This window comes from Catharus ustulatus, chromosome 2 (assembly GCF_009819885.2).
Source record: "Catharus ustulatus isolate bCatUst1 chromosome 2, bCatUst1.pri.v2, whole genome shotgun sequence".
In the NCBI taxonomy this organism is placed as follows: domain Eukaryota; kingdom Metazoa; phylum Chordata; class Aves; order Passeriformes; family Turdidae; genus Catharus; species Catharus ustulatus.
The window spans coordinates 68,682,501-68,701,099 of record NC_046222.1 but is presented as its reverse complement, the minus strand read 5'-3'; the positions used below and the strand labels follow the sequence as shown (position 1 = coordinate 68,701,099).

General features: G+C 35.0%; 1 protein-coding gene across 6 annotated transcripts in view; it reads left to right on the top strand.

The window, feature by feature from the left end:
- PCDH9 (protocadherin 9) overlaps window positions 1-18,599 on the top strand; it is an 836,069-nt gene that overhangs the window by 179,286 nt on the left and 638,184 nt on the right. The window contains exon 4 of one of the 6 annotated variants that reach the window (XM_033052278.1): window positions 6,037-6,990. The exons of the other annotated variants lie outside the window; for them this stretch is intronic. Within the exon in view, the coding sequence (XP_032908169.1) occupies window positions 6,037-6,057 (21 nt within the window). The 3' untranslated portion in view covers window positions 6,058-6,990. Of the gene's footprint in view, window positions 1-6,036; window positions 6,991-18,599 lie in introns of those variants that run through there. 6 annotated transcript variants of the gene reach the window in all.

Here is an 18,599-nt window from a genome sequence, read left to right as displayed (position 1 = left end):
ATGAACTGAAAATCCACCGAATTTCACAAATTAAGGAAAAGAATGATCCAGAATGTCTATCTCTGCAGTGGTTTATAAAAGTCTCATTAGTTCAGAGATTGCTTTGCATTTTCATAATTCCTCTTACTAGCAATTTTTGTCTCAGGGGAAACAAAGACCAAGATATTTTATGTAGTAATTGTCCACTGCATAGCATAAGATGACCACTCTGCAATGCCCCTTATAAACTTAGAACTTCCCTTTATAAACTTAAAACATCCAAAACTGACCTTCTTGGATAAATCTAAAAGGACTTAAAATTTTGATTTTAAAATAATTTTAAAAAATAGCAAGTTATATACACATAAACCCCTGGCTAAGAAAAATATCAACCATTTCAGGCCTCATCCTACAAACATCTTTCTTTTATAATTATTTGCTTATATGTAAGTAGTGGATATAATGGGATTAATTATATGGATAAGGGTTGTACATCTGGACCCTTTGGAGTCCTGAATACAGACTGATTTTGATACAAGAGTGGTTGTGTGGGAGCTGTTACAAATCTGGTATTACCTATATTTTAATACTGGAAAATTTTAATGTGGACAAAGGGAATAGTAGCAGCTTAGATTCTATGCAGCAATTCCCAGAGATAAATATATGCTAGGACAATAGAAGCAGAGAATTTGTTATTATCTTTGCTAATGCTCGGACCCTGAAGTTTTTTTTGTTTTTGTTTTTTTTAAAGGCATAGTTGCATAAACCATATCATATACTTAGGTTAAGTGTAAGTTACATTTATAATTATACTTAGGTATTAGTTATATTTAGAGTTAATAGTAAGTATGTCTAAGCTTTTTGATTGCTTAACTATTTTAATGGAAATGTGGGTTATGTCCTCATGAAAACTACAAAATAAAAAAAGCTGTACTTTGCCATTCATGTTTCCAACCACACCATTCCTGATTAAAATGTCAGGAAAAAAAGGAGCTTTTCAGCCTTAGGGAAACCAATTCAAAACCATTAAGCATAGCTCAATCTCTGCACTGAAGGGGAAAACAAAAATCACTTTTGGACCGAGGAAAAAGTGTTGTGTACGCCAAATCCCAAATAATGTGTACAGAAAGTTACAAGCAAGTTTGTGAGTTCTGCATAGGACTGAATATGATTTTCTATGTTATACAGATAAAGTTGTAATAGATTGGAGAGTATAAAACTCAGTAGGCCTTTGTTTCAAGAGGGTCTCTTAGGTTTCAGGAGTAAAGGTGAAACTAACTTGTGATTGGGTAAGTGAAATTTCAGGTTTAGAAGGTTCGCTTTTTAGAAGTGCTGAACGGGGTCTTATAACACTCTGCACATTATTTTTTTTGCATTTTAAAATAGGCCCAAATTCTCTTTTCTGTTTTTAAAAGACATTTACCATAATGGAAGCAGATGGAGTGGTATTCGCTGGTACTCCTTCCAAAGCTCAACTGTACAGTGGCACAAAACAAAACCAAGTGCTCTACAGTGACAAAATAAAACAAAGTACCTCTTCTTTAACTAAAATGCTGAAATCTATCACTTCCATATATCATCCCATGCACATTTCTGTCTAATCTAATTGACTTAAATTTTCAAAATAAGATGATTTTTTAAATCGTAACAGAAGTGTATTTGTCTATACCAGACACAATTCATAACAAAAGAACACAGACCTAATATGAGATATAGGAAAGAAAAGTACAATATATGGTTTAGTTTCACTAGGCAAAACAGGAATGAGGTAATACAGGAAACCTAATTTCACATAACTATAATGAAATATTTTATCTTTTGCTTTAATTGTTGGGTGTCATTTATTTTTCTTTGCTAAGAAGGGGAAAGAATATTAGTTAGAATGGTTTTCATTATTTGTGTAAATTTTTCGTATGAAAATGTTTCTTGATTTTAGGCCATGCTTTTTGACTGGTGACTATTTAGAGCAGAGGACTTCGAAATGAAGACTGGCAGACTTGAAAAGGGAGCATAAACATTTGGTGAAAATATTTGTTGCAAAATAATGAACATTTACATAAATCTGCTCCTCCTGATCAGGTGGTCTGATACTTCTTTTCACAGTATGTATTGTCAAGAAGAAAGATAATTTAAAACTAGATGAGTTTTAGTAAAATATAATGGCCAAAATATGGCTGAAAATACAGTATTTGTGCATCATTTGGGTGTTGTTTTTTTTTTTCAAACCAAAAATACAATGCACTATTTTGCTAGTAGGTGCCTTTCAAATTAAAGGTATATTTTCTTGTTTCATGATGGAGGAATTGTAATCAATGAGAATTAAGTCTTTAAAATTTAAAAGGTGAAGAACAACAAACATATTAATTATTTGGAGTTTATGTTTGTAAATACTCATAGATTGGAAAAAACTCTCGTATTCCTGTGAGACTAGCAGTAGTCATGCTTTTTATTATCCCACATTTTTTCTTGGCTTTTGAAATTAAATTCCTTATAGTTACTTACCAGCTCCTCCTATTTTGCTATTGAATGTTGGACTACAATAGCATATTTATTACTGAGTGTCCCCAGTACATGTCCTGTGGACTGAACTCAGCCTAAAACCAGTCTTGCAGACTAAGGCGTATCTAAACCATATGGTGAGTGCAATGAGGATGTCCCAAAGACAGCACAAATATATATAATCTGCATAGTGCTTTGTAGCATTGTGTGTGATATACCAGCTCAATTTGTGAGAGGCAGAACATTACCTGTTTTTGCTGCTTGAATATTTTTATCCTGAAATAGAAAAAAGAGAAAATAATTATAGGACTATGTTTGGTTAGTGAGGCATGCATGTGAAAGTTCAGGAAAGCAGTCAGTACCAAAGCAGTGTACTTATATATACAGTGCCAATTCATAGAATCATACAAGAGCCCAGGTTGGAAGAGGCCTTCAAAGGTCCCTTTTGTGGGAAGGAGAGCTTTGAGGGGATTATCTGGCAACCTGCCACATTGAATCTTGAAAACCTTCTGTGGTGGATGTTGTTGGGGAAGAGAAGGACACAAAACATACCACATATTTTGGTGTGGTAACTAGTCACGTCTCAGCTCAGTTGGGGCTGCCTCTCCTTTCAGGTGTTATCCCTTGGTATCTTCACAGTCTCTCTGTGGTGACCAGTTTGTAAGCACTGTCTGAATTCAACTTCTTTTCAAGGTACATACAGCCCCCCAGCTGGGCCTGCAAGCACAGCTGCTCTCTGTGCCCCCACCCCCAATAGCTTCACTTACTTTGCAGTTACCCCCAAAACCCCACAAAATTTAGCAGGTATTTTGCTGGCTACTTAGGTAGGTACTTCAAGGTTTTTTCCCTGCCTCTCTCCCCTCCAGTTTTGAGAATGTAATGAAATTAATAACGGTAGGAGGAAGACCTGTTTCAGAATGCTATTCAAGATCTGCGATCCTGCTTCTACCAAGTATCTCTCACACTCTGTTTTTGATTCAGCTTTCACTTAACAGATCTGATCTGAGAAGTTCTTTTATGCTTATGCCTGTCACTGTTTACCTGCACTGAAAGCCTTCATATAGAAAAAACTAGGTAAAGAAAAAGCTAATGAATTAGAAAAGAAATATTATAAGAACAAAATTGGGAACAAGAATACTCTATCTCTCTGAGCAGCCAGGGAGGCAGAAAGGAGAAAAATGTGGTAAGTAAACTGTAGAGAATAGGAAGTTTAAAAAATAAAGTGTGTCTATTTTAGAGACATTGCATATGTTTTCCAGCTGCAGGATGTGAAGCAAGAAGTCAATAGCATAGCTGGAGGTTAAGATAGGGCTGGAAGAAACACAGAATCAATTGTATAGCTGTCACAGCAAAAATGTACTTGGTTCTGCATCTAGAAGTTTCACAGTTGCTCCAAACACATGCACAATGCCATATAGCTTACAGCAATGGTTATACTAATTCACAATGGGTGACAAATCCAGTTGGCTAACTGGAATGGAGTGGAATACAATAGAGCATGTGACAATTATTCTGTTAAAGTGAAGCCCAAAGTCCTAATACTAAGATTTTGTAGGCGATACTAAGATACTTGGGTAGTACTGGGATAATAGCAATTAGAACAGAATAGTGATTCAGTATTACACAGTCTCCCTCCCAGACTGCCCAGATGCCTCATGTGAAAATGCTAACGCAGCAAACAAAGAAAAGAACAAAATAATCAAACAGCCAGAGATGGGAAAATCCACTTAGAGGGAATTTTTCTCCAAATTAATTTTAAATTATTGTCTTTTAAATAATGAAATATGGCACATAACCTCTCTTTCAAAACATTTTAACAATTAGTTAGCATAAAATTCCCAAGAATATCAAGAGCTGTAAGTGCCAAGTCCTTCTTTGAGTCTTGGAAAGGTCTTGACATCAGTGACATCCTGTGGCATTGAATTCCATAATCTAATTACGTGCTGCATTAAAAAGTATGTTCTTTTACCAGATTTGGAGATGTTGTTTTTCACTTTCACTTAGTGTCCTTTTGTTCTTGAATTATGGTACACAGGACTACAGAAGCTCCTGATCTATTTTCTCTTTGCCACTTGCCATTTTTATGCTTTCATCATATCTCTCCTTTCCATATTTTTTTTTCTTTTCCCCCCTAAGGTTAACAATGCCAGTTTTTCAGTCTTTTCATATGAAGGCTTCTCTCTATGCCTAATTGCCACAATCACTCTTTTCTGAATACCTTCTAATTCAGTAATATCTTTTTGTGATGGGGTGACCAGTACTTCACACTATTCCAGAGAAGGGAAAATTATTGATTCATATAATGACATATTTTCTTTCTTTCTTATTCCCCACCTCATTTCTTATGCATCTGAAAATTTTATGTGCTTCTTTGACTGCAGCTGCTCGTCAAGCAAGGCTCTTCATTGAGGTGTCTGCAGTCAGTGAGACCCAGGTGTTTTTCGTAAGATGCTGCTAGTAACTGAGATCGCTGATAAAACAAATTATCTCTTGCAGGCTGAGGTTTCTTTATTTTGATTTTGGGTTTTTGGGTTTGTTTGTTTGGATTTTTGGTTTTCTGTTTTTGGGGATTTTGGTTTTTTTTGGTTTTTTGGGGGTTTTTTGGGTTTTGTTGGTTTTTTTGTTTATTGGTTTTTGGTTTTTTGTTTGGTTTTTTTTTTCCTAAATAGGGCTTATTTGGTATTTAAATAAATTATTTTCACATCTTTTAAGATGGCCATCCATCTCCCTGAGTCAATTTTCTCTCAGGTTTCCTGTCTTATTTAGACTTGGTTAACAGGATTTTCTTGTTATTTGTAATTTTTGCTAAATTGTTGTTCACTTCTTTTATCAACAATGATTAATACATTTTGAACACTTGGTTCTTATATGGTGCCTTGAAGCACTCTGCTGCTCAGTTTTTGCTATAATGAAAATTGACAATATATATGCTTTTGTTTTTTTAATCTTTGATAAAAGTTTTGCTTCATTTTGCATCCTGTCCTAAAATTACTTAGTCTCTGACTGAGATGGAGAACGAGTCTCTTGAGAGGAACATTGTTCTTGCCACATTTATTCAATTACTCTAACAGGGTTAAGGGCCAAGTTTCTTTCACAATTAAAGCTAAATATTTGAGGGACAACTATCCTGTTTCTAATCACAAGTATGGAAATTAAGGACAGAGAATGGAAAAGTAATTAATTCATCATGTTGGGCAGACGCATTCAAAATCAAGATGGGATCAAGCTTTTAACGTAACAGCTCTTAGAATTGTCTTGGTGATAATCCTAAAAACCAGGAATATAATCAGTCCGAATAGGCAGGAGTATATGAGTCTATTTCTTACACCTAAGACTTTGTATGAAAATAAGGAAAAAGCAAACTAGTGGTATGGTCTAGACAGCTGCTAATTTTCAAGACTTTCTTTCACAATCTGATATGAACCAAGATATTTTGAGATTTGGAATATATAAAGTTCTTGTTGGAAAGGGGAAGGGCAAACTTATTTTGAGGCTTTATACATCCTAACCTCCCCTAGGCCTTCTTATTTCCTGGTATCTCTCTCTCTTTCTCTCAAGTGTTCTCCATCCTCTCCCTGAGAGAGTCTATGTGTGCTTCATCAACCCTGACTGCCTACAGTATGCAACAGACTTCACCTCCTTCCTTCACCAAGAAGATTGCTTGCACAGAGAAGGCTGCTCAGACTGCTTGGGACACCTTGCACAGATGCATGCCACTGCCTTGAACTCAGAATGGACACTAAAAGAGATCCTGAACATATTGGTGGGAATCAATCTGTGATCAGACCCTACCTGTTTGGTAAAGGAACTATAAGGACACCTAGAACTTCTCGTGATATTCCCATAGTTTTATCTGACACAAATCCAGTAATTCCCATACTGTAGTCCACCCAACCCTAATCCAAACTATTTTGGGTGGAACAGAGGTTGACAACAGTTAACAGGTGACAACAGGTATAAAGTATTTAGTTTGTGAACGAGCCTGTGAAAATGCTAGTAACCCCTCTGGTGCCTGATGAGAGGACAGAACATGGAATATAATCTATGGCTATCTATGGACCCATTATGCATACGTATATATATATGCACACATATATATCTCTGTGTATAAGATTATTTGAATGCATATATTCTTTTTCCTTTAGCAAGCTACTTTGATAAAGTAAAATATAAGATGCAGAATTATAAGAGAGTAATAGTAAAACTTGCCACTGTGACCTTTTCATTCATTCATAGCAACACAAAAATTACCAGTATAATATAGCACAATCGAAAATATAAACATAGTTTCTTATTTGAAGGAAGAATAGGAAGTAAACTCAGTGCTCTTCACTTGGAAGGCTCTAAAATACCACAGGGCACATGTAGCATAAGAAAGTGACAGAAATAGTAAACTGTACAGTCACACCTATTAGTGAATATAATGCTGTATTAATGACAATTTGCATCAAATATAAGAACAGAAACTACTGTGTGTCATTTAGTTAATTTAGAGGAAAAAGTTATACCAAAAATATGTACTCACTGCAACAATTCAAAACGGAATGCTTTTCACAATAGATTTGCAAAATAAGCAGCAACCTAATAAAAAGTTGTGTCAGTCTTTACAGTTTGCCAGCCAAACCTAAGAAAATAACATTAAATGATTGGCGGCAGAGTTATGTGGAAACAATCCATATGGAAAACAGTGACAATACTGTGCCTGGTGCTGGCTTCATACTGAAAATATCTGTGCTTTGCAATTGCTGTGGATTAATATATCTCTTGAAATCTGTGTGCATTCACATAATATTAAGACATAAATATATGCCTTTTCAATGGTGTTTTTCATTTGGGAGAATGTCACAGAATACTTTTCAACACCTCTAGGAAGCTGTTACTCACTAAACAAAGTCTGTAGCCCACTATTTTTCATGTAAACCCATCATGATAAAATATATCAATAAATAAGTATTAAAATGCTGTCTGGAATAAACCTGTATCACTATAACATTTCAGGAAAGTATCTGTATTTCTTTCTTTGCAGGATTTCTTTTCTTTCCTTTTTCTCTAGAACCTGTACAAGATTTGATTTGACTATATTCAGATTTTTACTTTTTCAGACATGCTTCTTGGTTCTCTACTTTCCTTAAAAGGCTGTGCATCCACCTATGTTCCCCTGTGTAATGGGATATCAGAACCTTTAAGAGACACTACATTTTTCAAATTGAATTTTTTTATACTTTCCATCCATCCATGCTGTTAGTCCCAAGTAATAATTTCTTTCTGGGGAGTGGTATCAATGGTTATTACTTGAATGCACAAGATAGTAAGTGAAATATCACAGTGGGAATAAGATGTTAAGGATGATATTGGCTAAAATACTTGTTTATTTGGAAAGTCCAGTTTCATCCTGAAATCTGTGACAAGAAAAACATCAAATTTGGATCATAGGAGTTTGCATAACTATGGGGAGCAGGATTGGATGATGTTTTTGGTACATCTGCATTTCAGCTTCATATAAGTCGTAACAGAGTTATGATTTAGGCTAAGCAAACTAATAGAATTATGAGGCGCAAAAGGCAACTTTTCTGAATTTAGCCTTTTTTTTTTTTTTCTTTTTCTTTTTTTTTTTAACCTGAAGTTTACAGGTATAGAAGTACATGACTAAGATACTCAGCTGTCCTGTACTTGATCAAGAACTTGATCAAGGGACAATTTTTTGCTCTTACTGGGGATTTTCTGCATATGTACAATATCAGGGATATAAATATAAGCAATTCTTCTGTTTAGTTCTTACAATATCACTTAAAGTTAAAAATCATATCTGTGAAAACCAACAGGAATTCTGTTTTTATTAAAGTGGAACTCAGATTTCATCCAAATATGGCAAAGATAGTGTTGAAAAGCTGTTTTGTATGAAAACTCTCAAATCACTAAGGGTTTCGCTGTATTTTTTTAAATCATACTTTTCTTTTTTCACTTTTAATGACACTTTTCTATGCAAGACCAACTGTGATCCTTAAACCATCCAGTTAAATCTCTCAGAGCACAATTATATATGGTTCCCAGAAGAAAATAGCTGAAAACACTAAAGCTAGATGGACAGATACATTAATTACTACATTAAGTTCAATTTTTTTTTCCATACCATTATGACTTTGAGGAATGGAGAAACTATCAAATCAAGTTTTTGACAGGTAACATACAAGGTATTGTGTCAATTATCTGTTAGACAAGAAAATGTTCTTCTAGCTGAATCTTAATAAAATAAACTTCAGTCGTCATATTTAGAAAGATTTCACAAGATACTCGGATCTTGCCTATGCACAAGATGTCCATATAATTTTCTTCCATTTTAAGTATTCTTTTAAGTATATTAGTGTATCATTAACAACCTGTGTACAACAACAGGTGCGTGAATGCTGTCCATTCATAAAAAAGATTGCCTTTTGAAAACATAATTCTCAGAGTGCCTCCTTTGATTTTTCCCAATTGATACAGAACCCAGAGCTGAATCAGTAGTAATACTTAATCTTTCAAAATTAAATACAGTATTGGAAACTTTTGTGGTATATTCTCAAGCTCTTATTTATTGTAAAATCGTATCAAAAAAGAATGTAAATAAAATTAAAAATGTTCTCTAGCCTGAAGATTTCTATGTTGTATTTATTTCTGTAGTTTTGTAAAACCCCCATTCTACTGAATGAATGATATTTTTATTTTAAAGACAAGTCTTTAGTGGGAAACTCAATAGAAGTTAACTGCCTTGTCATTTGAAAGCAATGGCAGCTGTGATTAACTCATTAACTCATTAACTTGCTTTTCATTGTTCATCTGGTTTTTGTTAAATTTCAGATGTCATTAATTTTGAACAGTAAAATCAGATTGGACTTTAACTTTTAGGTTAGAATTCATATTCCATTAAGCAGGTATAACATAGTTCTGTTATACATACCTTCTGTTACTCTGTCATAGTAAGTTAGAGCTGCAAGGAGGCAGTGGAAGAGGAAAACCCCCAAAGAGAAAAGCAATAAAGTTTATATTTTCTTTTTCTTTAAAATTTAAAAAAATATATTATTTCAATTAATTAATTTTTTATAACTTCAAAACTATGTGTATTTTCAAGGTACTGGTTTTCTTTTTTTTTTTGGCCCTAGCCAATTTTAGGAAAGCAATTAAAGATTTAGAGTATAGACAGAAGTGTTGATCATAGTTACATCATAGCTTGCTCTTATGCAATGTGCTTTTTCTCACCACAAGACCAAAAAAACCTGAACTCCCCCCACCTCCCAAAGACATAATACTTCTTTTAAAAAAATAGCAACTAGTAAAGAAACTTGTGAATCCTGTGCCTAACTGTAAAAGAATTTTAATGTAGCAGTAGCTAGTTTACATGAAAACATCTCTGAACTGCCTTGTAAATTTTAGCCCAGTGTGAAGGTTTTTTCATAACAGTAACTAAGAAATATGAGATTTAAAGTAGAGTATGTTATGTAAGATCTTTCCACCTCCCGGAATTTGGTAAATCCAAGTAAGTAGGCCTATCATGAATGTCAGTCAGTATGCCTTAATACAGATTCAGTTTGAAACACTTCTTGTACTGGAAAACCTACTTGGACATGTCTTGTATCATTCCATATCCTGTGCTTCTCCATAGAGGATCAGTTTGTAGTACTTGTTGTGGGGGAAGAAGATCTGATCAGGATGAATAAACAATGTTGTGTTGAGTAAAACTAGTTCTATTTATTTGGATTGAACTTTAGATATATTTGAATTAATAGTAATTGTTAGATCTGTGAGGTTTTTTTAAGTTTAGTGAACCACATATTGAAATGCCACTCTTCTATCAAAGTAATTCTTTGTATGCCTGTGTCAGCTAAAGATTTTCTTGTACACTCAAAATAGATTAGTGGTCTTTATATTATATTGTTAGTGAGATCATGAACATGTATCCTGCTAATGGAACTCCAAGATAAAGTTTAATCTTATATTTAAGATGTATTATATTTAAGATATATTTGTATTTCCCTACTCTTGATACATAACCCACTTTTTTTTTTTTTTTTTTATGCTATGGACAGTTCCCCTCTCTAAGTTTTTACCAAAATTGCATGCATTCATTTTGCAACTGAGGCAGAAAAAATTTTCCTCTTTTTCTGTCTCTTACCACCTTATCTCATTAACATTTACATCATCTTATCTCTTTAAATAAATAATTTGATAGTTGAGTCGTATGGTGCTAAAGCCTTTCATTATGGCTTGGTTGAAGGGGAGGCTTTCAGATGCTAAGTTTGAATACCTGGCTTGCAACTCTCATTATGCTGTATTAGGATGCATAATTTATGGCCATATATTAGTTGTGATATATGCAAGAAAATATTTTAACATTGTCCCAATACAAAAGAATTTGGTAATTTCTTAGATGACTGAGTTCGTATGTGAGAGATGATAAGCTAAACAAAACCAACAATGTACCAGGAAATCCTTCAGATATTTACAGTATAAGCTTTTCTGTGTCCCGAGAGATCAAAAGAAAAGTATGTGGGTGGTGCACTTACCTACTTCTCATCTTGAGGCTTACCAAAGTGGTTGTCAGTGGAAGATCTGTATTGAGCCAATCAGGCATCCAGTATTAAGCAAAATGCATGATCTTTGTCCCCTTGGTAACAGTTGTGTTTAGCAGAAAGCAAAATGTGTTGCTCTAAATCATTGCTCTAATTGGCACCTTTGTTGACAGTCTCAAAAGAAAGGTCAAGATGTGGTTAGGCGTGGGACTGATGTACTGTCTTACTCACAGCTGCAGCCTCCTTGGCTGAATGCAGCAATTTATTGAGCAGGCATTTGCTTTTTAAATTCTATGGATATTTTAGCAAATTCTATGAGTACATGCTATTTGCATTTAATCTTTTATTTTTATTTGTTTTTTCTTTTCCACTTTGATACAGATAGCATGCTTACTGCATTTAATCTAGGTGAGAAAAAAGGAAAGTAGGGTGCCAACCTAGTGCAAAAATACCTGTAACCCAGTCACTTAATAAATTTGCTTTCTGTTGGCACTGCTTTGTGCAGTGGAATATTAACACCACCAAGGCCAAGCTACTTTGGGTGTTTGAAAAAAGTACATATTAGAACACCTGAGTTTAAAAATGTCTATTCCATATATAGTCATATTCTATGAGATGTAGGCACTCAAAGAGGGTGATTCAGAGCCCCAAATTAGTTGACTAAAGTTAGACAGTGTGAATACCTCCTACAGTAGCAATATGTTGTAGAGGGACAGAAAACAGGCAAGTGAAGACAGAAAGGGAAGGATGGAGTGATAAGGACAATAAATGAAGTAAATCTGTAGTGAACTTTAGAAACTATTAGAAATTATTAGGAATTTTTTGACAAAAGGAAGATCAGTTTTTCTTGTTTTAGCACATACTCTAAACCAAGAAGCATCTTCATAGGTAACTGTAACGGTAGTGTAGGTATGACACTTTCAGCAGTGACTGTCTGGACATCCATTTGTTGTATCTGCATTACAATTTTTCTTGCAGGAGGATTAAAGTACAGATATAAATAATTCCTTCTTCAATGAGCTTACCAGAAAAATAGGATTCATAGGTGAAGAATGGGAAGGCAAAGGGGAGAAAAAAGAATGAAATTACCTGCTCGAAGTCATGAAGGATAATAATTCTTTCTGACTAGAACATGGACTACAATCTGTAATCCCTAACAATTTCCACGTATGAAAGGATTTACAATGCACAGCTTTTAGAAATTCCTTTGTTTTTATTTTAAAGTTTCCCTTTTTAACAAGAGAAAGTATTTATGATCATGAGTAATGGTGTCACAGTAAATAGTCTCATTTGCATTTATAAGGATTGGGTAGAGTTTTTGAAAATGTAGTCCTTTCACAATATTTATGGGTTTTATTGTGTTTTATTGTATTCTATATTTTATTAAAATAATTCATTTAGGTTGTAGCCATTTTTTTAAGAGAAATCAAGAATTCTGCATTCATCTGTCTGTAAATTTATGAACTCATTAGTCACTGTACAAGTGGATGACAAATCTCAATTTTTCTTCCTCAAAACCAGAGGTTACTAAAGGACAATATCCTACATGTCCCAGACTTTTTCAATTTTATGTTTTTGGTTTTTTTAATTTGTATTTAGCATCTACTTAGAAGACTCATTGGCATTTGATGGGATTGCTATCAAACTTTGTTGTCGTGCATGGACATTTATATGCACACACATAATAATGCTTTATACCTATCCTTTTATCGATCTCCTTATCCATCCATTACCTTGTGTTGTGTAGGATAAAAACATTTGACATGTAATCATCTGTTGAGATCTAGGTACCACTAAGGAATTTTCCATTAGAAACTGTCATTATTTGTCATGTTAAAAAATAACTATCATTGTTTGGTAAGAAAGGAGAAGCAAATTCTTCTGTTAAAATGAGCAGAGCTGTTATTTCCCTTGCTGTTCTCTTTGATGGACTTTCAGTTTGCTGACTCATTGTAAATTGGCTTCGTTGATACAGTTTTGAAAGTCCATATGCTTAGTTTTGGTAAAGCTAATGACACGAGTCACTAGTTGTAGATTCAGGGTTTCCAGTTGTAATAACTAATAGTACTGATGGTCTGATTAGTGACTTTTTAAACAAAAGTCCATTATATTGGTCAAGAGCAATATTTCTTGATTGTATGTGGATTTCCTAAATTGTATGGTGTTTTAGATTTGGGGTTAGATTTGACCTGGGCCATCTGTTGAAGACATAATATATACACAACTGTATATATTATATTGTGAATGCAGTTTAGCATCCAATACCAGTTATTTTAAGTCTGTTTGGTCTTACTTCATAGAAGGCTTCAGCTGTATACTTATTTATTAGCAGAGAAATGCTAATTTCAGCTTGCATTCTTTTATTTGATAACATTCAAGAAAAGTGTTCAGGCATGTTGCTTTCTGCCTGAAAATACTGAAATTAATTTATATGGCTATTTATCCTATTCAACAAGAACATGTGGGGTTTTGATTAGCTGTAGAAAAGTTCAGTCTATATTTGATGCCTAATAGAAATAGTTTTCTTTAGATAGGCTCATAAATTTTGTCTCTTAATAGAGAGAAAGTGAACTGACACCTGTTGCAGTGACACATATTTATAGCTATGTGGGCTTTACAACTACTAATTATTGAGATTTGTACAGTTCTAGAAAAAATCCTAAATGTTAGAATTAGAAAAAAATTAAGATTTGCTTCTTTTTGTAGCTATCACTTTATAGTTCTCTCCTTTTCATACTTTCTTGGGTCATTTTAGTAGATTGTTCAGATATACTGGATCAAGAATGTATCCTTGGGTAACAGCTACTGCAATCAGACATGACTTTCTTTGTTCTTGAGTAAAGAGATAAGCCCTTTCATCCCACCAATATCAAATTTCTCTTTACTGTGGAGCAGGAACCAGACACTGAGTATATCTGTAGCATGGGACATATCAACCCTTCCAATGTTTATGGAGCACATTCCCAACATGATGCAAATCTTGTATTTTGGCAAAAAAAAGACATTTCCTATACTGCTCTTGTTGCTATCCTGATAAACCTAGACAGGAAAGAGGACACATGGACGGCGTAGCACATGGAGTCATGTTCTGAGAGCATGAAGTTTAGATTCAGCTGGAACATTCTGAGCCACTTATGCTGTTCTTGATTTTCTGCTCTCTTACAACATCCTCACTAAACATATTTATTTTGCTTGCTTATGTACACATTTTTTGCTTAAAAGTGTTAACATTTTTTTGTGTGTCTAGATTACAAAGCAGCGTATACATCAAAAATGGCTAAAGCAATTGGCTTCACCTGTTAGCTGAATTGTGTCTAAATTCCCTTTAAATCTGAATCTGTCTTCCTTCTCACCACCAAAGGTGATTTGAAAATTAAGAAGAAAACCACCTAAGGAAAAAAAAGTGGTTGTTGTATCATAATGAAGGGGGAAAAAAAAAACAAAAACAAACAATAAAAACCCCATGTGGTTTACCTGTTACCAGAATAATTAAAAGCTGATTGTGGTTTAACCCCAGCAGGCAGCTCAGCCCCACACAGTCACTGGATCATTCCCCCACAGTGGGATGGAGGAAGGGAATCAGAAAGGTTAAAGTGAGAAAATTCTTAGATTGTGATAAATTCAGTTTCAGAAGCCACTCACACAAGCAAAGAAAAACAAGGAATTAGATCGCCACAAAGCAAGGAATTAGTCCTGTGGGTGGGCAGGTGTTCAGCCATCTCCAGGCAAGCAGGGCTCCATCATGCGTCACATGTGACTTGGAAAAACAAATACCATCACTCTGAGCATCCTCCTTTCCTTCTTCTGCCCCCAGCTTCATATGCTGAGCATGACATCATGTTGTATGGAAGATCCCTTCAGTCAGTTTGGGATCAACTGTCCCAGATGTGTCCCCTCCCAACTTCTTCTGTACTCCCAGCCTCGTTGGTAGGGAGGGGTGGGGTGAGAAGCAGAGGTCTCGAGGCTGTGCAAGCACTGCTTATAAATATGTAAGACATGTGAGTGTTATCAGCAGTGTTTTGGTCTGAAATCCAGAACATAGCCATATACAGTCTACTGTGAAGACAATTAACTCTATCCCAGCCAAAACATATAGAAAATTAAATTCAGGATATTAATTATCTCATTTATTTCTTGAACCCAATGTATTCTTCATATAAATACATAGAACAATATTTTCAAAACTAGTTTCTGTTCTTGAATCCAGTGATGTACAGTTCAGGAGAGAGCATTGTCTATGTTATTATCCTCATGGAAGGAAAGAAAAAAACATTTCTTTTTTGTATTTTTTCCTTCACATTTTGAAATTTTAAAAAAAATTCCTATAAATATGTAGTTTCTGTTATAAACTGTGACTGCCTGTCTGAGGCTATAATTTATTTCCTTGGGTCACTTACAGGCAGATAGGATTAAATATAGTGTAGCTCAGCTCTGGTTTTTTGTCTTTTTTATGGCAGCAAGTTCATCTCATTGCTTCTCTTTCCATGCAACCATATGTTTATGTGAAGTCACATTCCACTTTTTGATGAATAAAGTCCTTCCAATTTCATCTCACATCAGTTGTAGGACTCATAAGTGAGGTGCAAGCGTCATGTAGTTAGACCAAGAATATCATATATTTAGAACTTATCAGCATAATTATGTGTTTTGTTTAATTATTCAGAACTTATCAGCCCAATTGTGTGTTTTGTTTTGTCATTCACTTTCCTTTATAGAGTTTACATGCTGAGAATTTTCTTCCTGGCTTTCTGGAAGAATGCCAGACTCCAAAGAAGTTTCTCTTCCTCTTCCTTTTTACCTTCTTATTCAAATGCTCTTGTGTATTCAGCAAGAGGATGCCAGCTGCATGAATTCAAACAGCAGAGAGTGCAGGAGAAGACAATTTCAGCACAACTCACTGCTTTCTGTGGTTTTGCACGTTTATTGTTGGAATGTGTTGTTCATATGCTGGCTAACACTGGAACATGTGGCAGTGTGAGACGGTCAGCTACTGAACACCAACATTTTAGAATTCCGGCAAAAAAGCATGCCATGCATTTTTCTTTTGTTTGACAATGAGAGGAAGGGCAACTTTCTGGCCACTTTAACAGCCATTTGCAATCATTTAGTTTAGTGTCTGTGGAAATACATAGTGCAGCTCAACTATGCTGTGACAGCCTTTCAGTGCCCGTGTTAGTGTTGAGCTGTCCTGCCTTATGTAAGCCAAATGTTTTCGAAATGGAGCCGCTTGCAGAAATCTTGTCTCTGGAGAGATGTGCCAGGACAGGGGCATATTGGTTTTGACTTGAGAACTTGTAACCATTTGTCTTAGCCAGACTAAATATTACTAATGACAGCAGTTCTACAGGGAAAGGCAAGTGAACATTCTGTTGATAACTGTGCAGGAGGGAGAGTATATATCTTCTCCATGCCTGTTGTTTTCAAAGTCTAGTCTTAGAAAATTAAAGGACAGGAGAAAAATAAATTATTAATACTGCTCATGAAATTTTAAATGTACAAACATATCTTGAAATATAGTAGCAGGAGGGTGATAAACCCACACCCTTTCCACTTTTTTTTCAGTAGTGGACTTGTTTGTGCAACAGCACTCAAGCACAGCTTCTTACTGCAGGTGCTTTTACCATTTTGGGAGTTCACTGCCCTTGTTTTGTTAGCCTCAGCAGTTTGAAAGTGTTGGCTCACCCGCAGTGCTTGCAAATATATCACTGTCCATGCTGCCTTTGCTTTTTGTATTTACTAGTGTCTTATGCTTCAGGGTTTCCAATGCCCTTGAGAAGCTGTGATCATTTTTTACATCTGAAAGAGTGCCAATTCATTTATTAAGACAGAGTCTGCGAGGCCTGGATAAATTTATTCTATCTAACATTTAATAAAACATTAAATTAAAAATGTGACTTATGCAGTGACATACTCAGCATTATCCTTCCAAGGTTTAGATTTGAGTGTTGCAGGGGCCCACCTCTCCAGAAGGTAACATGCTATCAATCTAGCTCTGGGGTGACAAGGCCACTGATGTTTTTCTGTGGTGGTTATTTAATAATTAATTTTTCACTGCTAGTCTGTTCAATAAATGGATTGCAACATTTAAGACCAGTTTAATAGGTTTGCAGGTCCCTTATAAATTCCAACAATGATAATAGTTAATAGGAGAATAATGAATTTGTGCTCAAAGATCTCAAGATCAATCAAGCAAATTAAATCTGGCCTAGGCTATGGCTGCTGAAGTGATTTTTTTTTGTTTGCTTGTGCATTTCTTTTTGGATTTTTTTTTGCTTATAAAATATACTCTGTGTGGATAACTGTATCTGATGGTTTGTTGAATTTCTTATTGTTTCTCTTGTCATATTAATTTAAATCTTTAATCTGAGGGTGTGGAACGTGTATGAAGTGGAACATTAAATCAATATCATATTGCAAACGATGTCTCCAAAGAGGGTACCATTGTGTAGGGGAATGCAATAATAGGAATAATAGAAAAGAAATTGTATCTTGATCTTTCCACATATCTTAGTGCAATGCTGTTTATCAATTAAAAAAAACAAAAACAAACAAAAAAAAAACCACCCCCAAAAAAACAACATATACCTCTGCTTGTAAAGGCACAAAATTTCATTGGGATTTTTCACATTCTCAGAATACAAAGTGGAAAAAAAAGTCCATATGAGGAAGCTTTGCCAGTTACTATGAGAATCTGCGACCATCAGCCCTACAAAGAAAGAGTCTATTATTGCTTAGCAGGGGTTTGCTTGGCATCTAAAATAGATGGTCCTTGGTCTCATTAGAGTTCATGGTAGTCGGAGGTAACCTCACTACGAAAGTTAATAAAGAAGGAAGGTACATTTAGTTTTCTTGCTTTACGTCTCACCCAGAGCTAGATTTTCTACTTTTCTTCAAACTTTTTTGTATAATCCCTTGAACTGGGGTGATTCTGTCATTTCACAGCCATTTCCACAGTTCTTTATTATTGTGCACACAGTACACTGGAAAGAGATTCAAAGCCCTGTTATTCATTCCTGGCTCTGAGATTATCTTACTGAACATCCATTCACTTCATTACCCATTTTGTACATTTGTTAAATACAAACCAAGTTGATGACCTCTGTAAAATGTATGAATTAAAAATGCTGGATAAGAACATAGTATGTGAGATACACAACAGCAGGAAATTGGGACATTCATTTTTCCAGAGCTTTGGGATCTGACTTAAGATCTTTTCTTATCAGTTCTTTTTAAAAGGAATTCTTCCTAGACAGGACACTATCAAGAAAAATTTGATATTACCTGAAAAAGAAGTGGAGGGGGAGGGGGAACTGTGCACAACAACCACATTTCTTGTAATCTAGGTTCTAAAGAAAACAACCTTGGCTAAGACTACAAATTTAGACCAACCCCAGGCAACCAATACTGCATGTGATACATCAAGGTATTTCCTTAGCTTTCCTCATTCTTGACATAAACCCAGACTACCACTTCTCAAGCTTGCAGACAGCAATGTAGCAAGTAAACATTGCCCGGCAGCATTTAGCTATGGATGCTGCCCCAGTTTTTTTCTGAATAACCTCTAGAGAGACCATA